This window comes from Phyllostomus hastatus, unplaced genomic scaffold (assembly GCF_019186645.2).
Source record: "Phyllostomus hastatus isolate PE091 unplaced genomic scaffold, TTU_PhHast_1.1 phas_contig_64, whole genome shotgun sequence".
NCBI classification, from domain to species: Eukaryota; Metazoa; Chordata; class Mammalia; order Chiroptera; family Phyllostomidae; genus Phyllostomus; species Phyllostomus hastatus.
In genome coordinates this window covers 465,146-485,371 of record NW_025333928.1, presented here as the reverse complement: position 1 = coordinate 485,371, position 20,226 = coordinate 465,146, and the positions used below count along the sequence as shown (strand labels likewise).

General features: G+C 37.7%; 1 protein-coding gene across 1 annotated transcript in view; it reads left to right on the top strand.

Annotated features, from left to right (window-relative positions):
• ACSM2B (acyl-CoA synthetase medium chain family member 2B) overlaps positions 1-20,226 on the top strand; it is a 39,208-nt gene that overhangs the window by 7,708 nt on the left and 11,274 nt on the right. The window contains 7 exon segments of the mRNA XM_045849085.1: positions 1,927-2,137; positions 4,547-4,754; positions 5,916-6,059; positions 13,831-13,987; positions 17,043-17,122; positions 17,333-17,456; positions 18,623-18,703. Of these exon segments, the coding sequence (XP_045705041.1) occupies positions 1,927-2,137; positions 4,547-4,754; positions 5,916-6,059; positions 13,831-13,987; positions 17,043-17,122; positions 17,333-17,456; positions 18,623-18,703 (1,005 nt within the window).

The window sequence follows — 20,226 nt, the reverse complement described above, 5'->3', positions numbered from 1 at the left end:
TCAAATACAGTTGTCCCCATTTCCCTCCCATTACTCTCCTTTGCGATACTCACATCCTGTCTTCCACTTTCAGCCTTCCCCACCCCATTGTCTTTGTGGATTTTTTATACAAGTTCCTTGACTTGACCTTTCCCTTTCTTTCTCCCATTATTCCTGTCTTTCTTTCCCTCTGGTCACTTTCAGTTTTTTCTTTATCTCCATATCTTCGGTTCTATTTTTCTCACTTGTCTTGTTGATTACTTTTCACTTATAGATGAGATCATATGGTATTTTTTTAACATTTTGTTTTGTTTAATCCTAACATTTTTTTACATTTTAACTCCTGAATAATGAATGGCTCTTTCAATTATAATTATGAACAGAATTTTAATTATAAGGAAATAAAGATACTACTTAAATAGTGGCCAATTTCCTATAAATATTGTGATTCAGTCATTAATAGTAATAAAAGATGTACTACTTACAGAGAGAAATTATTCAGACACTTCTTCATTACAGAATTGGAATAAATAAATAAATACATATAAATGCTATGATAATATTAGCCTTATTTTCCATATTTATCAACTTCCATGACTTCCAGTTAGTTTTGAAAATTAAAATTGAATAACTAGCCTTTGGGGATTGATGAGTATATGTAAATTAATATTAATAGTGACTGTTCATTAGTTAACTAAAAACTTTATTCAAGTTGCCTCCAGGCTAAATTGTAGAAACCTCAAACAAGTTTTCTGGCTTTACAATTATAAACACAAACAGAATGACTAAATTCAAATTATATCATAATTTTTAGATTAAAGGTGCTTAAAAAGGAAGATATTAAGGATGACCAAAATTTAATATAAATTATAAGAACCTGTACAATTCAAGTAATTGGCATTAATCTGAACAAGGTCTCAGATTTTGTTTTCAATTTCATTATTTGCATTAATTATGTATTGGAGGTTTATTCATTTGTTTATTTTTTATTTTTAACTTATTGTGTTTCAATTACAGTTGTGACACCTTTTTCCCCATTGCTCACCACTATCCTGTCACTTCCCCACTCTCACAGTCAATCTCCCCCATTGTCTTTGCCCAGGAGTCCTCTATTTATGGTCTTTTGCTTGCAACTTCCCCTTCTTTTCCTCATTATGTCCCTCCTCCCTCCCTTCTGGTCACTGTCAGTTTGTTCTTTATTTCCAAGTCTCTGTTTCCAATTTGCTCATTTGTTTGTTTTGTTGATTAGGTTCCACTTATAGTTGAGATCACCATCTGGTTTATTTCACTTAGCATAATGCTCTCCAGTTCCATTGGCAGTTTATTTTTTAATGCATGAGAGCTGAGAAAGAAATACCAATCCAACTGTGTATCACGACTGTTCTTTAAGAAGCAAAAAAAAAGTTCACAGCAGTATTGTGAAAGTTCAGGAAGGCCATTTTAGCTTTATGCTTTATGATTGTTTATCTCATTTTTCCATTCACAACCAAATTGATATGCAATATTATCACTTTATAAAATCTAATTTAAATATTGTTAGAGAGAATCCATATAAATAAAATCTCTGTAGGGGTTTTTAATACCTTTGAAGAGTGAACAAGGGTCTGGAGATCAAAAAGCATACTAAGCATAGTCATGGCAATTCTTAGACTTGGAATTTTCCCCATAGTTACACACCAGCCCCCGCCAAACAGTAGGTCTTCTCTTTCTTTTCTTTTCTTTTTTTTTACTGTTGTTCAAGTACAATTGTCTCTATTTTCACCCAACTACTATCCCCACCTCACCCAGCCCTGCCTCCCACCCTCAAACCTACCCCCTTTGGCTTTGTCTATGTGTGCTTTATGCATGTTACTTGATAGACCTTTCCCTACATATCATTCTCTGTTCCCCTTTGGTTTCTGTCAGTTTGTCCTTTATTTCAATGTCTCTGGCCTTCTCTTTCTTAAGGCTGGCAATAGACACCTGGGTCCAGCCCTCTGGTGGGTGAGTGGTGATGGCGATGAAGTGAAGTGGAACTTCAGTCAACTGAGTGAACTCAGCCAACAGGTGGCCAATGTACTCTCGGGAGCATGTGGCCTGCAGCGTGGGGACCGTGTGGCAGTGGTGCTGCCCCGAGTTCCTGAGTGGTGGCTGGTGACTCTGGGCTGCATGCGAGCAGGTTGGTAATCCACCACCTAGGTTGTGAAAGAAACTGGTGGCAGAAATACAACCATTCCTCTCCAAAGATGCCCCCTTCACACAACATGCTCTCCTTTCTCATGGGTAGAAACCACCTTTCTATTTATTTAAGCAAACTATCTACTAAGCATCATGATAGAGGTTACTAGTACAGGGTGAACACAACATGGCCTGTGTACTCATAGGACTTACACATCTTTAGAGGAAGATGTGTAAGTATGCATAATTATTTAATAACAATTTTGATAAGTGGCATGCAAATTTTATAAAAACCTATTAAAAATCTTGCCTACATCCTGTTTTTGTAAATAAAGTTTTATTAGAACACAACCATGCCCTGATTACATACTGTCCATGCCTGCTTTTGCACTAGTATACTGAACTTATTGACCTACAGGGGTCACAGATATCTCAGCAGAAGTGATAGTTGGACTGAAAACACCAGGATGAGTTCAATTTGGCCAGGCAAGGAGGCATAGAGGAGTGCTCCAAGCAGAGCAAACAGCAAAGGGAGGAGGGAAGCTTGAAAATTATGAGGAAACCTGAAAGGATATCTGTGTGCCTGGACTCCAGGCAACAAGGAGAAAATAGTGGCAAAGGTGCCTGAATAGATGGTCAGATGGTAAACTGGCAGAAACTTGGGGGGGCATGATAAGGGTTCTGGACCCTTATACCATGAAGGATGGGAAACTGTGGGTGAACTGAGTGGCATGATCATATGCTTTTTATAAAAGTCAATGTAAATAGTGCACAGAGAATGATATCAAGAGGGCAAAAGCCAGGGTGTGAAACCCAGATAAGAGAGGAGGGATGATGTTGCCTTGGATGGGGTGAAGGAGATGGAGATAAGTGGATAGATTTGAGACATGATTAGGAGGAAAGTGATAGCAGGGTTTTGTTTTTTTGTGTTGTTGTTTATTTCTTTTTGTGTGTGTGTGGATGACATAAGGTAGAGGAAGAAAGCCAGGGGGTTGAAGAAGTCACAGATGCTTGAGTAACTGTGTGGGCATGGCTGCCTTTCACTGAAGTGAGGAACACAGGATGAATCAGATATGGGATGTCAATGAAAAATAAGAAGTTCAATTTGGTAACTGTTGAGTCAGAAGTACCCACTGATATTCAAGAGGGAAGAGAGTTCCAGTTATAAAACATATAAATCATAAGGATGTAATGTACAGCGTGGTGACTATAGTTAGCAATACTGTGTTGTATATTTGAAAGTTTCAAAGAGAATAGATCATGAAAGTTCTCATCACAAAGAAAAATTGCAATTTTGTTAACTTGTGGTAATAATTTTACAATGTATACACATATCAAATTAATATATCTTACATATGTGATATATATACCTATGGATATTTGACATATATACCTCAAACTAGTACAATGTTATATGTCAATTATATCTCAATAAAAATACTCATGGAAAAAAGTGAGAAGAAGTTGGACTTAAGACACAACATATGAGATGGAGACAGAAATTTGAGAATTATCAACCTTTACATACAAGAAGTGATAAGTGAAGAGGTGTAAAAAAGAGCCTCAGGAAACTGTAGCATCATCAATCCTTATGCACACTCCAACCTTCATGGTCTTCCTTACACACAACAGGTATTCTCACCGATAAGGAGGAGGACATATATGTGGTCAAAAAGGAAGAGGAATCAGAGGTAGTAGGATCTTGAAGCCCTATGGAAAGAGTGAATGGGCTATGAGAGAAAGGTGATATTATGATAGATTATAGTCTGAAGAAAATCAGACTCAGATTCAGTAGGGCTACCATGATAGTAACACATCTGAGGGTAGTCACCAGGTCTGCAGTGTGGATCCTAAAGTGTTGAGGGTGGGAAGAAAGTGAACCAAAGGTAAAGCTGTTTAACAAGAGGAACATGTAAAATCAGCTTCATAAAAAGTGAAACAAGTCTTGTTATTCTCCAAAAGAACAAAACAAACCACAGGAGTCTCATCAAGATAGAAAACAAAAGCTAAGGGCACTCTAGCCTAAGAAAATGCATCTAGGGTCCCTGGCTAGGTCACTATGGTATTGCAGTAAAACAGACAGTTACAAGTGTTCTTCCTTCTTGTTTTAATTACTACAGGAAAGTGTTTGGATACAGAAAATTCCTGAAAGACAGTGTGTGTGTGTGTGTGTGTGTGTGTGCGCACACGTGCACACACACAGGAGGGTGAGAGGGTGTTGTCAGACCCCTTTTAACTCTGACAATACAGAGAAATCTGTGTTTAAATCACTCTCTGGTCAATCATCTGTCACTATTGAAACTTCTTACCCTAACTTCCCTTTCCACATTGGAACCCACTGGCTGCTACATCACACTTCTCTAGGGAAGCAGACGGTCTTCCAGTTATCTCTAAACCATTTCACTTTCAGGCCTTGTCTTCATGCCTGGGACTATCCAGCTTAGAGCCAAAGACATACTCTACAGGCTTCAGGTGTCTAAGGCCAAGGCCATCGTGGCTGGGGATGAAGTGGCTCAGGCAGTGGACACTGTGGCACCTGACTGCCCTTCTCTGAAAACAAAGATACTAGTGTCTGAAAAAAGTCAGGATGGGTGGCTGGAATTCAAGACATTATTACAGTGAGTATCTGTATAGATTTTCATCAGAAGTGAAAACTGAACCAAACACTTATGTGCAGATGCTTTATTTGGGAGGTCCAGGGAGTAGAGTGTGGGACTGTGGAAAGGGACTATGGAGGGAAGAAGAAAAGATTAATATGACAAGAGTTACTGCAGGGAATAAGTGGGACCTTCTGATAGCACAGAGAATGCCTTTCAGAATTGTTCCTGAAAGAACTGAGAAGTGCCTGATTCCCAATGCTAGAGCATTACTGAAGCAGGAGATATTATCTACCCCTCACTTCTTGTCTACAAACATGCATGCAGAGTGGACCCAGAGTTCCATGCCATGGCAACAACAGAGAAGCCTCAGGCTTACAGAGAATCACCCATGGTCCACACTATTAAAAACATGAAGTGGGTTGAAACTCACCCAGACTGCTCAATGGATGGAATCAGAAGTGAGGCTAAGAGCATATGAGGTAAAACAAGAGATGGCTGATATACTGAGTTTCCAGGCACCTCTCCCCATCCTCTGAGTCATTAAAAAAGATTTTTTTCCTGTAGTCCATGACAGCGTGAGTTGGAGGAATTAGTTTTCTGTCACATGTCTGAAATCCCTCCACTAGAGACACATACATTAGGAAACTCCTAGAGTGAACATAAACTTTTTCTTTCTAATGGCATGGTGTTTAAGATAACTGTCAGAGAAACAGACATGAGACCAACTCCAAGAGACTTGAAATCAGGACACTAGAGGTGATGCTGAGAGAGGTGCAAATGCTTCAAGGGATTCATTGATCACCTCCTCTTCATCTAGTGTTGTGTTAGGGATCTAAATAATGAAATGAGCTTTGATTGGATTCTTGCTAAGCAAATCATGTGTTTCCTTTGTGTTATAGTTAACTTCCTCATCCTATTTTATAGATATATAAAGTGAGACCCAGAGGTCTTAAATAAGTAGTCCAAAGTTACATAGTTAATAAAGTATCAAATCCGAGTAGCTTTTAAGCCCAAGTCTGAGTGACTCAGAATCTCATGATCTTAACCATTTATAAGCCTCCTTTCTGGAGTGGGTTGGCTGACTTGCCCTTACTAGCATAAGGGAAGGTGGAAAAGATGGGCCACCAGGACATCTGGTACCAGCACAGATCTGAGAAAGTGACACTCTGTCTCTGTCAGAGGAGCATCTACCACTCATCAACGTGTGGAGACAGGAAGCCAAGAAGCAGCTGCTATCTACTTCACCAGTGGGACCACAGGCCTTCCCAAAATGGCAGAACATTCCCATGCAAGCCTGGGCATCAAGGCCAAGATGGATGCTGGGTAAGAAGACCCCTTTCTCTCTACAGACTATTACATGGCCATGCCTTGAGACTTTTTGAACTCAAACCCAGTTCTCCTGAGATTGGCTTCAACCTGGTACTTCTGAAAAAGACATTTGGGAAGTGGGGTAAGAGGGAGCATACATCAGCATACTTGGTATCCAGTGACCTTCAATGTGACATTTCTGTTTTTGATAACATGAAACCTCAAAACCTCTTCAGGGCTTTGAGCTACATGTCTACTAGTTTGACTAACACAAGATTTATATGCAATTTCACCCCATACTGATCCATATCTTTGTTGTCCTTTGAGGTGCTGGTAATTTGTTTCCCCACTGCTCACATTCCACAAGGGCACTTTTGTCAGCAGAAAATTACTTTTCAAATTCATTGAAGTGGGAGCTATAATTGGATTAAATAGATGAAATGAGATCTCAGATGTCAAAATTCAGAATTTCCTTCTGCTCTACATCAACCCCATCAGTGGAATCAAAAAAATACTGTGTCAATGTTGTCTTGCAATTGTAACAAGAGATCCTCAGGGGATTTTTCAGTAGATCCTGCTTACTATGTTCATGTTATTATAAGAACTGGAAAAATATCTTAATGCAAAAACAAACCTCAAAAACCTAAATATCCTATGCATGAATCCATGTTAACATAAAATTTAATTATTTAACAGAAGCAATTGAATAGAAAAGCTATAGTAAAATACAGGTTCTAAAATATCATAAGGCAAATCACTTAAATATAACTAAGATATAAATTCCCACCCCAACCTCTAAATTTGTTTCTAATAGGCTATGACCTAATTCTCTTATAGCAGTTAAACTATAAATCATCTTAAGCAAGGGACACATATTATAATGATTCCCAGACACAAGGAATTTCTTCATGTTTAGCCTAAATCATTCTTGCTTTGAGATAAGCCTAATAGGCTGATGGCTATTGGCAAAGGAGAGAACTTCTGAGAGTGAAGGGATTAAGCAAAAAAGAGAAAGAGAAAAATCTCCTGGACACAGACAACAGTGTGGTGACTGCCAAGGGGAGGGGTGGAGGGAGGTGGAGTAAGGTATGGGGGTGATAAATGACATGGACTGAGACCTGACTTGTGGTGGTGAACACACAAGATAATATACTGATGATGTATTGTAGAATTGTGCCCCTGAAACCTGTAAAATTTTGTTAACAAGTGTCATCCATTAAGTTCAATAAAAAGGAAAAATTGGCCTAATACCTTTTATTCTTTCCCCAAAAGAGAAATGAAATAAGGCAATTTGTGATGCTTCAGGATAGAAAACCAGGGTAGGAAGATGGCAGCAAGATAGGTGTGAGCAGACCCCACTTCATCTTGCACATGGGTGAAACACACAACCGATCTTCTGAGGAACAGCACAAACAGCCAAAGATATCCCAGCATACATGAAGATTAGAGACAAAAAATTCTAGAGGGCATTGAAAAATCAGACAAGTAGGTGGGAGCTGTGAACATCAGTACACCTGCTAGAAGAGGAAATCCACAGAGGAACCACCAAGAGAAAACAACAGAAGAAGGCGAAGGAAGGAGTGGAAGCCACACTAACCTCAACTTAGAACTGATCTGGAAATACAACTAAATCATGAAGAAATTATCCAGAACAAACAACTGAACTAGAGTGAGAGAGAAGACCCAAAATCTTGTACACACAGAAGAATCAGCTTCAACACAACCTGTCCACACTTGAACAACAGAATAAAAGATGTCATGGATGGAGTGATCCTCAGTTAACCAGTGAGAGGGAAAGACCCACCAAAGAAAGACCCAACAACAATCAAAGCACAAAGACATACAGAAAGCTAACATAAATGACAGCCCAAGACCAGTGACCTCAGGAGATTAAGGAGACTGCACCACTGAATCTCACAGATCTTCTACCATAAAAGTTCACACCATAAACCCAGAGAGCCAGAACAGATCAATTTACAAAGCAGAAGCTAGGAAGAAGAGTCTCACAAACAATGGGAAGACAAAGAAACAATCCCCAAATGAAAGAAAAGAAGGAACCTCAGAAAGAATGCTAAATGAAATAGAGGTGAGTCAACTATCAGATATTGAATTCAAAATAATGGTTATAAGGAAGCTCAATGAGCTCACAAAGAATTACCAAAAACTACAGGGAAACTACAAGGAACTCACTGCAAAATATATCAACATGAAAAAGGATTTAGAAACTATCAACAAGGGCCAAGACAAAATGAAGAATACAACTTCTGAACTGAAGAACACAGTAGAAGGAATCAAAAGCCGGATCAATGAAGCAAAGGATAGGATTGGCTAGCTGGAGGACAAGGTAGGAAAAAAAAACACCCAGAAAGAGCAAGAAAGGAAAAAGAGAATCAGAAAGAGTGAAGAAGGGTTAAGGGAAATGCAGAAAAACATGAAACATAATAATACCCATATACTATGGATACCAGAGGAGAAGTAGAAGAACAAGGGATAGAAAACTTGTTTGGAAAAGTAAAGATGGAAAACTTCCCTACTTTGATGAGCAAAAAAGTGACACAAGTCCAGGAAACACAGAGAGTCCAAATCAAGAGGAACCCAAAGAAGCCCATTGAAGACACATCATTATTAAAATGGCAAAATTCTAAGACAAAGAGAGAATCTTAAAAACAGCAAGGGAGAAACAGGAAGTAATATACAAGAGAGCCCCGATAAGGCTAGCAGCTGACTTCTCAATGGAAATGCTCCAGGCCAGAAGAGAATGATAAGAAATATTCCAAGTAATGAGAACCAGAGGTCTGCAATCAAGGCTACATTACCCAGCAAGGCTCTCAATTAAGATGAAAGGCCAAAATAAGGTGCTCCCCGGACAAAAGAAGTCTAAAAGAATACACGTCCACAAAATCAACTCTGCAAGAGATACTAAAGGGACTGCTTTAAGAAAAGGAAGGAAAAGAGTGAGAGAGAGGGGAACACAGGTACAAAAAAAGTCAATGAATAAGTACCTAATCAATAATAACCTTAAACATAAATGGATTAAAAGCCCCAATCAAATGACATAGAATAGCTGAATGGATAAGAAACCATTAACCACACATAAGCTCCCTACAAGAGACACACCTCAGAACAATAGACCTACACAGACTGAAAATGAAAGGTTGGAAAAAATATTCCAAGCAAATGGACAGGAAAAAAAAAAGCCGGGGTAGCAATACTCATATCAGACAACATAGACTTCAAAAAAAGGGCCATAAAAAGAGACCCAGAATGTCACTTCATAATACTCAAGGGAAGAATCCACCAAGAAGACATAAACATTGTAAATATATATGCACCCAACATAGGAGCATCCAAATATATAAAGAAAATATTGGAGGACTCCAAAAAAGATATTGACAGCAACACAATTATATTACGGGATTTCAACACCCCACTGTCAAAATGGGTAAGTCTTCCAAACAAAATATCAACAGAGGTATTGCAGCACTGAAAAAGATCCTAGATCAAATTAACTTCCCTGACTATATATATATATATGGGAAACAATCCCCAAATGAAAGAAAAGAAGGAACCTCAGAAAGAATGCTAAATGAAATAGAGGTGAGTCAACTATCAGATATTGAATTCAAAATAATGATTATAAGGAAGCTCAATGAGCTCACAAAGAATTACCAAAAACTACAGGGGAACTACAAGGAACTCACTGCAAAATATATCAACATGAAAAAAATATATATATTTATATATAGATATAGATATAGATATATATAGAGAGAGAGATTGAGAGAGAGAGACTTTCATCACAAAGAAGCTAAATACACATTTTTTTCAAATGCACATGCAATATTTTCAAAGATAGACCACATGACAGGACACAAAACAAGCCTCAATAAATTCAAGAAAATTTAAATCATATCAAGCATTTTTTCCTACCACAAGGGATTGAAACTAGAAACAAACCTCAAGGGAAAAAAAAACACTCAAACTAGTGGAGATTGAATAGCATTCTATTAAACAATGAATGGGTCAAGAATGAGATCAAGGAAGACATCAGAAAGTTTCTGGAAACAAATGAAAATGAACTCACAACAATCCAAAATTTATGGAACATAGCAAAAGCAGTACTGAGAGGAAAGTTCATAGTGATAAGGCCTACCTAAAAAAAATAGAAACATTTCAATTAAAAAACCTAACCGTATGTCTACAAGAACTCCAGGAAAAACAACAAACCAAGCCTAGAGCAAGAAGAAGAAAGGGAATAACCAAGATCAGTACAGAAGTAAATGATCTAGAGACTAAAAGAACAATTCTAAGAATCAATAAATGCAGGAGCTGGTTCTTTGAAAAGATAAAATTGACAAACCTTTACGGAGACTCATCAAGAAAATGAGAGGACCCAAATAAACATAATCAGAAATGGAAGAAGAGAGATTACAACTGATACCACAGAAATACAAAAGATTGTAGGAAATTACTACAAAGAACTATATGCCAAGAAATTTGAAAACCTGGGTGAAATGGACAAATTTCTCAAAAAAATGTAATTTTCCAAAACTCAATGAAGAAGTAACCTAAAGTCTGAACAGACCAATAACAGCAGAAAAAAATTGAAGCAGTAATCAAAAACTCTCAACACACAAAAGACCTGGACTAGGCAGTTTCACAGGAGAATTCTACAAAAGCATTTAAGAAAGAGGTAACCCCTATCCTTCACAGATTATTCCAGAACAAAACAAAACAAACAAACAGAAAATGATGGAAGACTTCCAAACTCTTTTTATGAAGCAGCATTATCCTAATCTTAAAACTAGATAAAGACACAACAAGGAAAGAAAACTTCAGGCCACTATCACTGATGAACATAGATGCTAAAATCCTCAACAAAATATTGGCAAATCACATCCAGCAATACATTAAAAGGATCATACACCATGATGAAGTGGCATTCATCACAGGGATGCAAGGGTGGTACAATATTCACAAATCAATAAATGTAATACATCACATAAACAAGAGCAAAGACAAAAATCACATGATCATATTAGTAGATGCAGGGAAAGTATTTGATAAGATTCAGCACCCATTTATGATAAAAACACTCAACAAAGTGGAAATAGAGGGAGCATTTCTCAACATAATGAAGGCCATATATGAGAGACCCACAGTCAACATCATACTAAATGGGCAAAAACTAAAAACTGTCCAACTAGGACCAGGAATGAAACAAGGTTGTCCACTTTTGCCACTTCTATTCAAGATAGTATTGTAAGTGTAACCACAGCAATCTAACAAGAAAAGGAAATAAAAAGCATCCAAATTGGGAAAGAGAAAACAAAACTGTCATTGTTTGCAGATGTCATAATAGTGTACATATAAAATCCTACAGACTCTACCAAAAAAACTGTTTGACCTAGTAAATTATTTTGGCAAAACAGCAGGATACAAAGTCAATATTCAGAAATCAAAGGCATTTCTCTGCACCAACAAAGGCATTTCTGCTGTGAAACAGCAGAAGCAGAAATCAGGAAAAAAAATCCCATTTGATATTACAACAAGAAAAATAAAATATCTAGGAATAAACCTAACCAAGGAGGTGAAAGACCTGTATTCAGAAAACTATACAACACTGAAGAAAGAAATCAAGGAAGACACAAACAAATGAAAACATATACTGTGTTCATGGATCAGAAGAATTACCATCATCAAAAGTTCATACTACCCAAAGCAATTTCTAGATTCAATGCAGTACCCAATGAAGTACCAATGACATATTTCACAGATATAGAACAAACACTTCCACAATTTATATGGAATCATAAATGACCCCAAATAGCTGCTGCAATTTTGAGAAAGAAGAGCAAAGTTGGAGGGATCACAATACCTGATATCAAACTGTATTACAAGGCCACTGTAGTCAAAACAGCCTGGTACTTGCATAAAAACAGACACATAAACCAATGGAACAGAACAGAGAGCCCAGAAATAAACCCTAGTCTCTATGGTCAATTAATATTTGACAAAGGGGGCAGGAACATAAAATGGAGTAAAAATATCCTCTTCAACAAATGGTGTTGGGAGAACTGGACAACTACATGAAAAAAAATGAAAGTTGAGCACCAGCTTACACCATACACAAAAATAATTCAAGGTGGATAAAAGATTTAAATATAAGCCATGACATCATTAAAGTCCTAGAGGAGAACATAGGCAGGAAAATCTCAGATATTCCACACAGCAATATTTTCACTGATATGTCCCCCAGAGCAAGGGACATAAAGGAAAGAATATATAAATAAGATCTCATCAAAATAAAAACCTTCTGCATGGATAAGGAAAACAGTATTAAAATGAAAAGAGAACCAATCATACTGGAAAACATATTTGCCAATGATACCTCAGACAAGGGTTTAATCTCCAAAATATATAAAGAACTCACACGACTCCACTGTAAGGAGACAAGCAACCCAATTACAAAATGGGCAAAGGACATGAACAGACACTTCTCCAAGGAGGACATACAGAGGGTCCAGAGATATATGAAAAGATGTTCAATATTGCAAGCTATCAGAGAAATGCAAATTAATACCACAATGAGATACCACTCCACACCTGTCAGAATGGCCATCATAATCAAAGCAACAAACAACAAGTGTTGGAGTGGATGTGGGGAAAAGGAAACAGTAGTGCACTGTTGGTGGGATTGCAGACTCATGAATCTACTGTGGAAAACAGTATAGAATTTCCTCAGAAAACTAAAAATGGAACTGTCTTTTGACCATGCAATTCCACTGCTTAGATTACATTCTAAGAACAATGAAACATCAACCCAAAAGAACCTATGTACCCCAATGTTCATAGCAGCACAATTTACAGTAGCCAAGTACTGGAAGCAACCTAAGTGCCCATCAGTAAATGAATGGATCAAAAAACTATGGTACATTTACACAATGGAATTATATGCAGCATAAAGAAAGAAAGAGCTCCTACCCTTTGTGAAGCATAAATGGAACTGGAAAGCATGGTAAGGGAAATAAGCCAGGCAATGAAAGACAAATACCGTATGATCCTACCTTTAACAGGAATCTAATCAACAAAATGCACCACCAAGCAAAATATAACTAAAGACACTGAAATTGAGTACAGACTGGCAGTGAGCAGAGGGGAGAAGGGAGTGAATTTCAGGGGGAAAATGTGAAGGGTTTGCCTGAACAATTATAAAGGACACATGGACAATAACAAGGTGGGGGGAGGAAAAAGGGGAGGGAGATGTGGAGGGCTGGATTGCTGGAGAGGGGTGGGAGAGAAATGCAGAAAACTGTACTTGAACAACAAATCAAAAAGAAAAGAAAAGAAAAAATAATAAAATGAATAGAAAATCAGTGGTCTATTCAAATGAACTTGAATTTAGCAAGGCTACTTGTTAGAATAATCACTTCTAGTGTCTTTTATGCATAAACATAGTAGACATTTCCTAACTAGTTACTACTATATCAAAAACTGTACTATGTTCTGGGGATAAAGTGAAAATGAGACCCAATTATCTGCTGAGTCATGTCCACTAGGGTTATACTTTCAAAGTGCTCTCCCCTTCTTGAAACAAAAGATATGGATAGAGAACAACTCCACTGTATACTTACATACACTTTTACAAATGTATTCAAACATTCAGGTTCACACACACCTGAGCACACGTATCTGCCCTTACACATGCATACACACTCATGCTAAAGCTCTGCTCACCCCAACATGCACTGACATATATGTATGTGTGTTTCCTCTCTTTTCTCAGCCTATGGATAGGCCTGCAAGCCTCAGACCTAATATGGACCATATCAGACACAGGTTGGGTAGTGAACATCATGAGCTCATTTCTGGATCCCTGGACATCAGGAGCATGCATATTTATCCATCTCTTGCCAAAGTTTGACCCAGTGGTAATTCTAAAGGTAAGAGAGGATCCACTTTACACCAAATGGTCAGAGTCAGTCCATGGTTTGCAGTTTCTTTCGACTCATCTAATTTTGACTAACCCTTGCCCTATAGATAGTGTTCAGTAAGCAAGATGGAAATGATCCTTGGTCTAATAGAGCTCATGGTCCAGGTAAGGAGACAAACCCATATACAGATAAAAAGAATATATCAGGAGACAGGCATCATGGGTAACTGGTTCACTCAATGCATATTTAATGGACTATTGTTCTGGTGCCAAGTATCAGATAGATGGTGGTGACCTATCTATATAGTCCATCTATAGAGATAGATGGACTATTGGAGGTGATGTTGTGTGTGTGTATCATTTATTTTTTTTTATTTGAAGTATAGCACAGACTTAAGGTAAAGTGCATTGAACACAATTATTTTAAGTATACAGCTTTCAATAATTTATTTATATTGTACACTGTATTAGCCAGTTTGGGATGCTATAACAGAATACCTTGGATTGGGAGGCTTAAACAACAGGCATTTTTTTCCTCACAGATCTGGAGGCTAGGAGTCTAAGATCAGGGTAACATTTCTCTTTCTGATTTACAAACAGCTGACTTCCTTCTGTGTCCTCATATGATGGAGAAAGTGAGCTCTGATTTCTTCTTATAAGAGCTCTAATCCCATCATAGGGACCCCACCCTTATGACCTAATCTAAACCAAATTATCTCCCAAAGGCCTCACCTCCAGATACCATCACAAGAAGGTTATGGTTTCAACATATGACTGGCAGAGGATGTAGCATTCAATCTATAACAGACACCCATATAACCACAGCCTTATTGAGATATAATACATTCCCATTACTCCAGAAAGTGCTCATGCCACCTCATGCCATTGTCTATACTCCATAAATTAATCATTGTTTTGACCTCTATCACTATATGTTAATTTTGCCTCTTTTTGATCTTCATATAAGTGTAATCATCCAATATGTAATCTTTTGTGTCAGGCTTCTTTCACTCAACATATTCTATACTAATTACTCTCCTTATTATTGCACATATGACAAGTTTGCTCTTTTCAAATCCTGTAGTGTTTCATTCTGTGTATCTATCAATCATAATTTTTTTCTATCCTGTTGTTGATGGACATTAGGGTTATTGCCAGTTTGGGACTATAATCTATGAGGAGTTTTGAAGAATAAATAGGGTTTTTTACTGTAGAACTTGATAGGGAAGCCATTAAATAAAATCTAAAAATGGTCTTGACCTGGGAGAAACAAAGCATTGGAAATGGACTTATTTTGTTTGCAAAAGCACACTTGATGTTGAACTATATTTGTAATGTACAGTTGGACCATTGACATTCTGGGGCCTTCAGATCTCTGTAAAAGTTCAGGGCCCACCCAGACTTCTGTTTGGCTGGCAACAGACACCTCAGGAGCAAAGTGAAGCAAGAATGACATCCTCAATGTCAAAAAGTCAGTCATGGTCTGCATTCTCTCAGATGATTCTCTTCAAATGATTCTGTCACTGATTTAAACAAATTCTTACTCTGCCTCTTTCTGAGCATGATTTGATGTGGCTTCTGTTAAGTATCATGAGAAGAAAAAAACAAGAAAACAGATAAAATTATAAAATCTATTAGGAAACTATAGATTGGAGTTGTGGAGTGGGAAGACTAATGAGTTGTGGAGTGGGAAGACTAATGAGAGTTTGGAAGACAACAAATAGTTAATTGCATACTGAGCTTCCTGTAAGGCAAGGCAATAAGGGAAATGGACTTATTTTCACAGGTTATACCAGTTCAACAAGAATACTTAGAGGGAATAATTTCATGATTTACTAATGTTAATCATTTTTCTAGACCTTTTGTCAAGTAATTTTTCTAATAAATTGTATACTTTAATAAATTCTGTACAAAGCAAAGCATGGGACAAAAGTGGTGTTACATAACTGCTAAGAGCACCAGCTGCAGATTCTGGGTCCACTACTGGCTGGTTGTGTGACCTTGGGCAAGTTATTTAATCCTCTGAGTCACCATTTTCCCTTCTGTAAAGTGGGGATGATAATACAAACTCCCTGAGGTTAATGCAAGCATTAAATGAGATAGCACAGGATCTGGAAGGTATTGGTACTAGCTAAATACTTTTTTATTCTCATTGAATATGCTTATTGATTTTTGAGAGAGAGGAATAAAGGAGAAAGAGAGAGAGATAGACAGACAAACAGAGACAGAGAGAGAGACAGAAACAGCAATCAGTTGCCTCCCTTATGTGCCCAGACCAGGGATCATACCAGCAATCTTTTAGTGTAAGGGATGACGCTCCAACCAACTAAGCCATTGGGCCAGGACAGTACTAGCTAAATTTTAATAGCACTTCTGGGATGTCTATAAGGCACTTTTAACTTTTGAAAGCACTTTTCTACCAAAAATTAATCTATTATAACGCTGGCCACAGGAGATTAAAGGACTTAACCAAAACATGCAGCCAATTTGCAACAGCAATTGATCTCTTTCCCTTGGTGACTGGGTGTTTACATAATCCTAAAGCAGGAGTGTCGAACTCATTTTCACCGGGGGCCACATTAGCCTTGAGGTTGTCTTCACAGGGCTGAATATAATTTTAGGACTGTGTAAGTGTAACTACTCCTTAACTAAGGGCAAGGAGCTCGGCACTGCTGTTGGGTAGGAACAAGGTGCCAGACTGTATAAAACAATATGGAAGGCCATATTAAACCCTCGGGCCTTGTGTTTGCCACCTGTGTCTTAAAGGTATGTTTATGAAAACTAGTCATTAAATTTCCAGGAATAAGCAGCTCTATTTGACAAAAATGTCCCAAATTAATCCTGGACCTTTTCTCTATAATGATAAGTGGTCATTTCTCTGTTACTTTTGGCTTGAGGGTACATGAGAATTGAGGATGATTTGGCCTGAAATAGACATAGCAAAGAAAGTGGGATTTAAATCGAGACACTGTGATGCCACAGTGCATGCTCATAACCACTATGCATACTGGTAAGTTCAGCATTTGACCTGGTGATCAGTGTCTCAGTTGGCTTTCTTTCTCCAGGTGCTGTCCAGCTACCCAATCAACAACCTGGTAGGAGCACCCATTGTTTACTGAATGCTGCTACAACAGGACCTTTCCAGGTGATGGGGTTTTGGGGGTTGGTAATAACCTCTGGATCTATTGCAATGTTCTTCCTCCTGCTTCCCTTACTTACACACATTCTCATTTATATGAGTTGTCCCATGAAATTAATATCATTGCCAAAGCACCCAGAATTCAGATCTAGGCATGGGCAGAGTTTGGTTCTGGGAGGATAAGGGAGGAACAATTACTTCTCTTCTCTTCTTCAGTTACAAGTTCCCACATCTACAGAACTGCTTCAGTGGAGGGGAGACCCTCCTCCCAGAAACTCTGAAGAGCTGGAAGTCTCAGACAGGACTGGATATTCGAGAGTTTTATGGCCAGACAGAAACGGTATCAGCTCTTAGGGGGAACTATAAGCTGTTCAGCCTGGTGGGCTTCAAAAGTCTCTTTGATAAAAAAAAATGAGCTACCTTTTATCATGTGCTTATTCTGTAAATATTTACTGAGCTATTTATTCTGTTATATTTATTTATCTGTGGGATTTCAGCAGGGAATAAAACAGGTCAAACTTCTGCTTTCATGGAGATTGCATTATCATGCAAGTGGGGAAAAGAGACATGAACTAGTAAATATATGACATGGAAGACAGTGAGAACTTCTGTGGAGAAAAGTAAAGATAAGTGAGATGAGGTGAGGTGAGATGAAAGCCTGAATTTTCAAAAATGGTGGTCAGGAAAGTCCCCTGTAGTGAGGTAACATTTTAGCAGAGATCTGAGTTTATCAAATGTACAAGGCACTACACTAAGCTGCTCATATTGAAGTGAGGGATAGAGGAAGAACCCACTAGACCCCCACCTCACCAGCTGATATATCTTCTTGGAACTCTTGGGGCTACTTGAGCACAATGCAGATCAGTGTGCCACTTATCAAAACAACCTGGGGAGTATTGCCCCAGTGCCTCTTACTTGTGACTCTTGGTTCTTCTTCCTCCTCCTTGTACTCTTTTACTCTACATCCTTCTATGGCTAATGGTCCCCGGTACTACTGCAGAACTCCCAAGAGAGCTCATGGCAGTGCTGTGATATAGAGGAGCTTTGCAAATGTGGGGTAGGACAATACAGCCATGAGAGGATCCAGCTTTTTAAAGGGAATCTTTAGAAAATGTTCCCTTGGACACCAGCATCTCTGTAGGAGAATTTATTTCAGGATTCAAGCAGGACTGGCCCTCTTATGGAAGGTAATTTAATCCCACATGGTTTTAAACAATTTTTGGTGTCCATGGTCCCTTAAAAAAGTATAGTTCCCCTTAAAAAGACTATAATGTGGTTGTTAGTTCCTTTTTCCTGGGGAGTAGTCAATCAGATTGCTTTGCAAACAATTTAGTGCAACCCCTCCAGTGGGGGTTACAGTACAGGGGAGAGCCCAGGGAAGGGGAGGAAGGGAATCACCAAATGTGAGACATCTTCAGACTGTGTCAGAACCTGCTCTACTCATTTTTTTTCCTGTGACCTCATAACCCTCCTGAAGTTTGCCCGTCTGTCTACTTCTTCCCACAGGGACTCACATGCAGAGTTTCCAAGACAATGAAAGTCAAGCCTGGCTGCCTGGGGACTGCGATTCCCCATTACGATGTGCAGGTTTGTTTGGTACACTAAGGAGGGAGGGAAAAGGGGGGAAAACACAAAGTTTTCAGTAACATTTATTACATTTTTAATTTAGGAAAATAATGAAAAGAAAGATATTAAAACAACATGAAAAGGTAGGGAGGAAGGAAAGAAGAAAGAAAAGAAAAGGGAAATTTTTATATTCTTACCATGCAGAGAAAAACACTCTGAATAGCCAGCAAATTAGCTGGCTTGTTAGTCTAATAAATATATACATTTTTAAAACAAAAATAGGGCTAAATTTTGACACAGCAACTTCTTACTTACTTTTATTGTTGAATAATCTTGGGTGACCATCTTCCTGAGTCAATTAATACTGACAAATGCCATGATTTTTAATGACTATGTAATAATTGATATTGTGCTTCCACCACTCTTTATGCATTTTGTAAATCAATAGATGATTTTTAAAAAATTCACTGGTAAAAACAACACTACAGTGAAGATGTTGTAGCAACATGATCTCACCTTTAACAGGAACCTAATCAACAAAATGAACAAGCAAGCAAAGTATGGCCAAAGACATTGAAATTGAGAACAGGCTGACAGTGACCAGAGGGAAGAGGGGAGGTGATTATAGGGGAAAGGAGTGAAGGGTTTGCAGGAACAATTATAAAGGACACATGGACAATAACAAGGTGGGTGGAAAAGGGAGGGAGGTGGGGAAGATTGGAGTGGTGGGGAGAGGTGGGGGGAAAGGCAGAAAACTGTATTTGAACAATAAAAATGGGTTAAAAAATAAAATAAAATACAATAAAGTAAAAAGAAACTTCCAATATTTTCCAAAGTGATTGTATCATTTTTCATTCTCACCCACAATGTGTGAAATTTCCAGTTGCAACACAATTTAGACAACATTCGGTACTGTTGATTTTTTTAATTTAAATGATATGAAAGATATCAAATCTTGGTTTTAATTTTAAGTTCCTTGATAACTAAAGATTTTGAATATTTTCTCATGTGTTTATTTTCCATTCATAGATAGTGTTTCATAACATCTTTTGTAAAATTTTCTGTGTAAAACTTTTACCTACTTTATTGATTTTTTGACTCAGTTTGTTGTGTTGTAGAGGTTTTTATAAATCTGGATACTAGTCCTTGCAACAATTTTCTATGTATTTTGCCTAATTCTGTCCCTAATAGTGTCTTTTTTGAGAAAATTATAATAGTTTTGATAAAACCCCATTTGTTATTTTAAAGGTTTTTGATTTTAGCTTGCATGTTTATATTTGGAGACCCTTTTAACTGGTTCTTATTTATGTACATTTTGTGTATTGCCTTAAGTAGGGTTTGATGCTCAATTTTTCTCTATAGATATCCAGTGACATTTGTTTAATAGATTTTAATCCCCCCATTGAGTTGCTTTGAAATTTTTATATTAAGAACATGAAATTATAAAAAAAAGATGTAGCTAAAATTTTGCTCCCTTCCTTTATTATTTCTTTAAGCTAAATTCCAAGAAATAGAATTTGTGTATGTGTATCTATGGTTCTGTG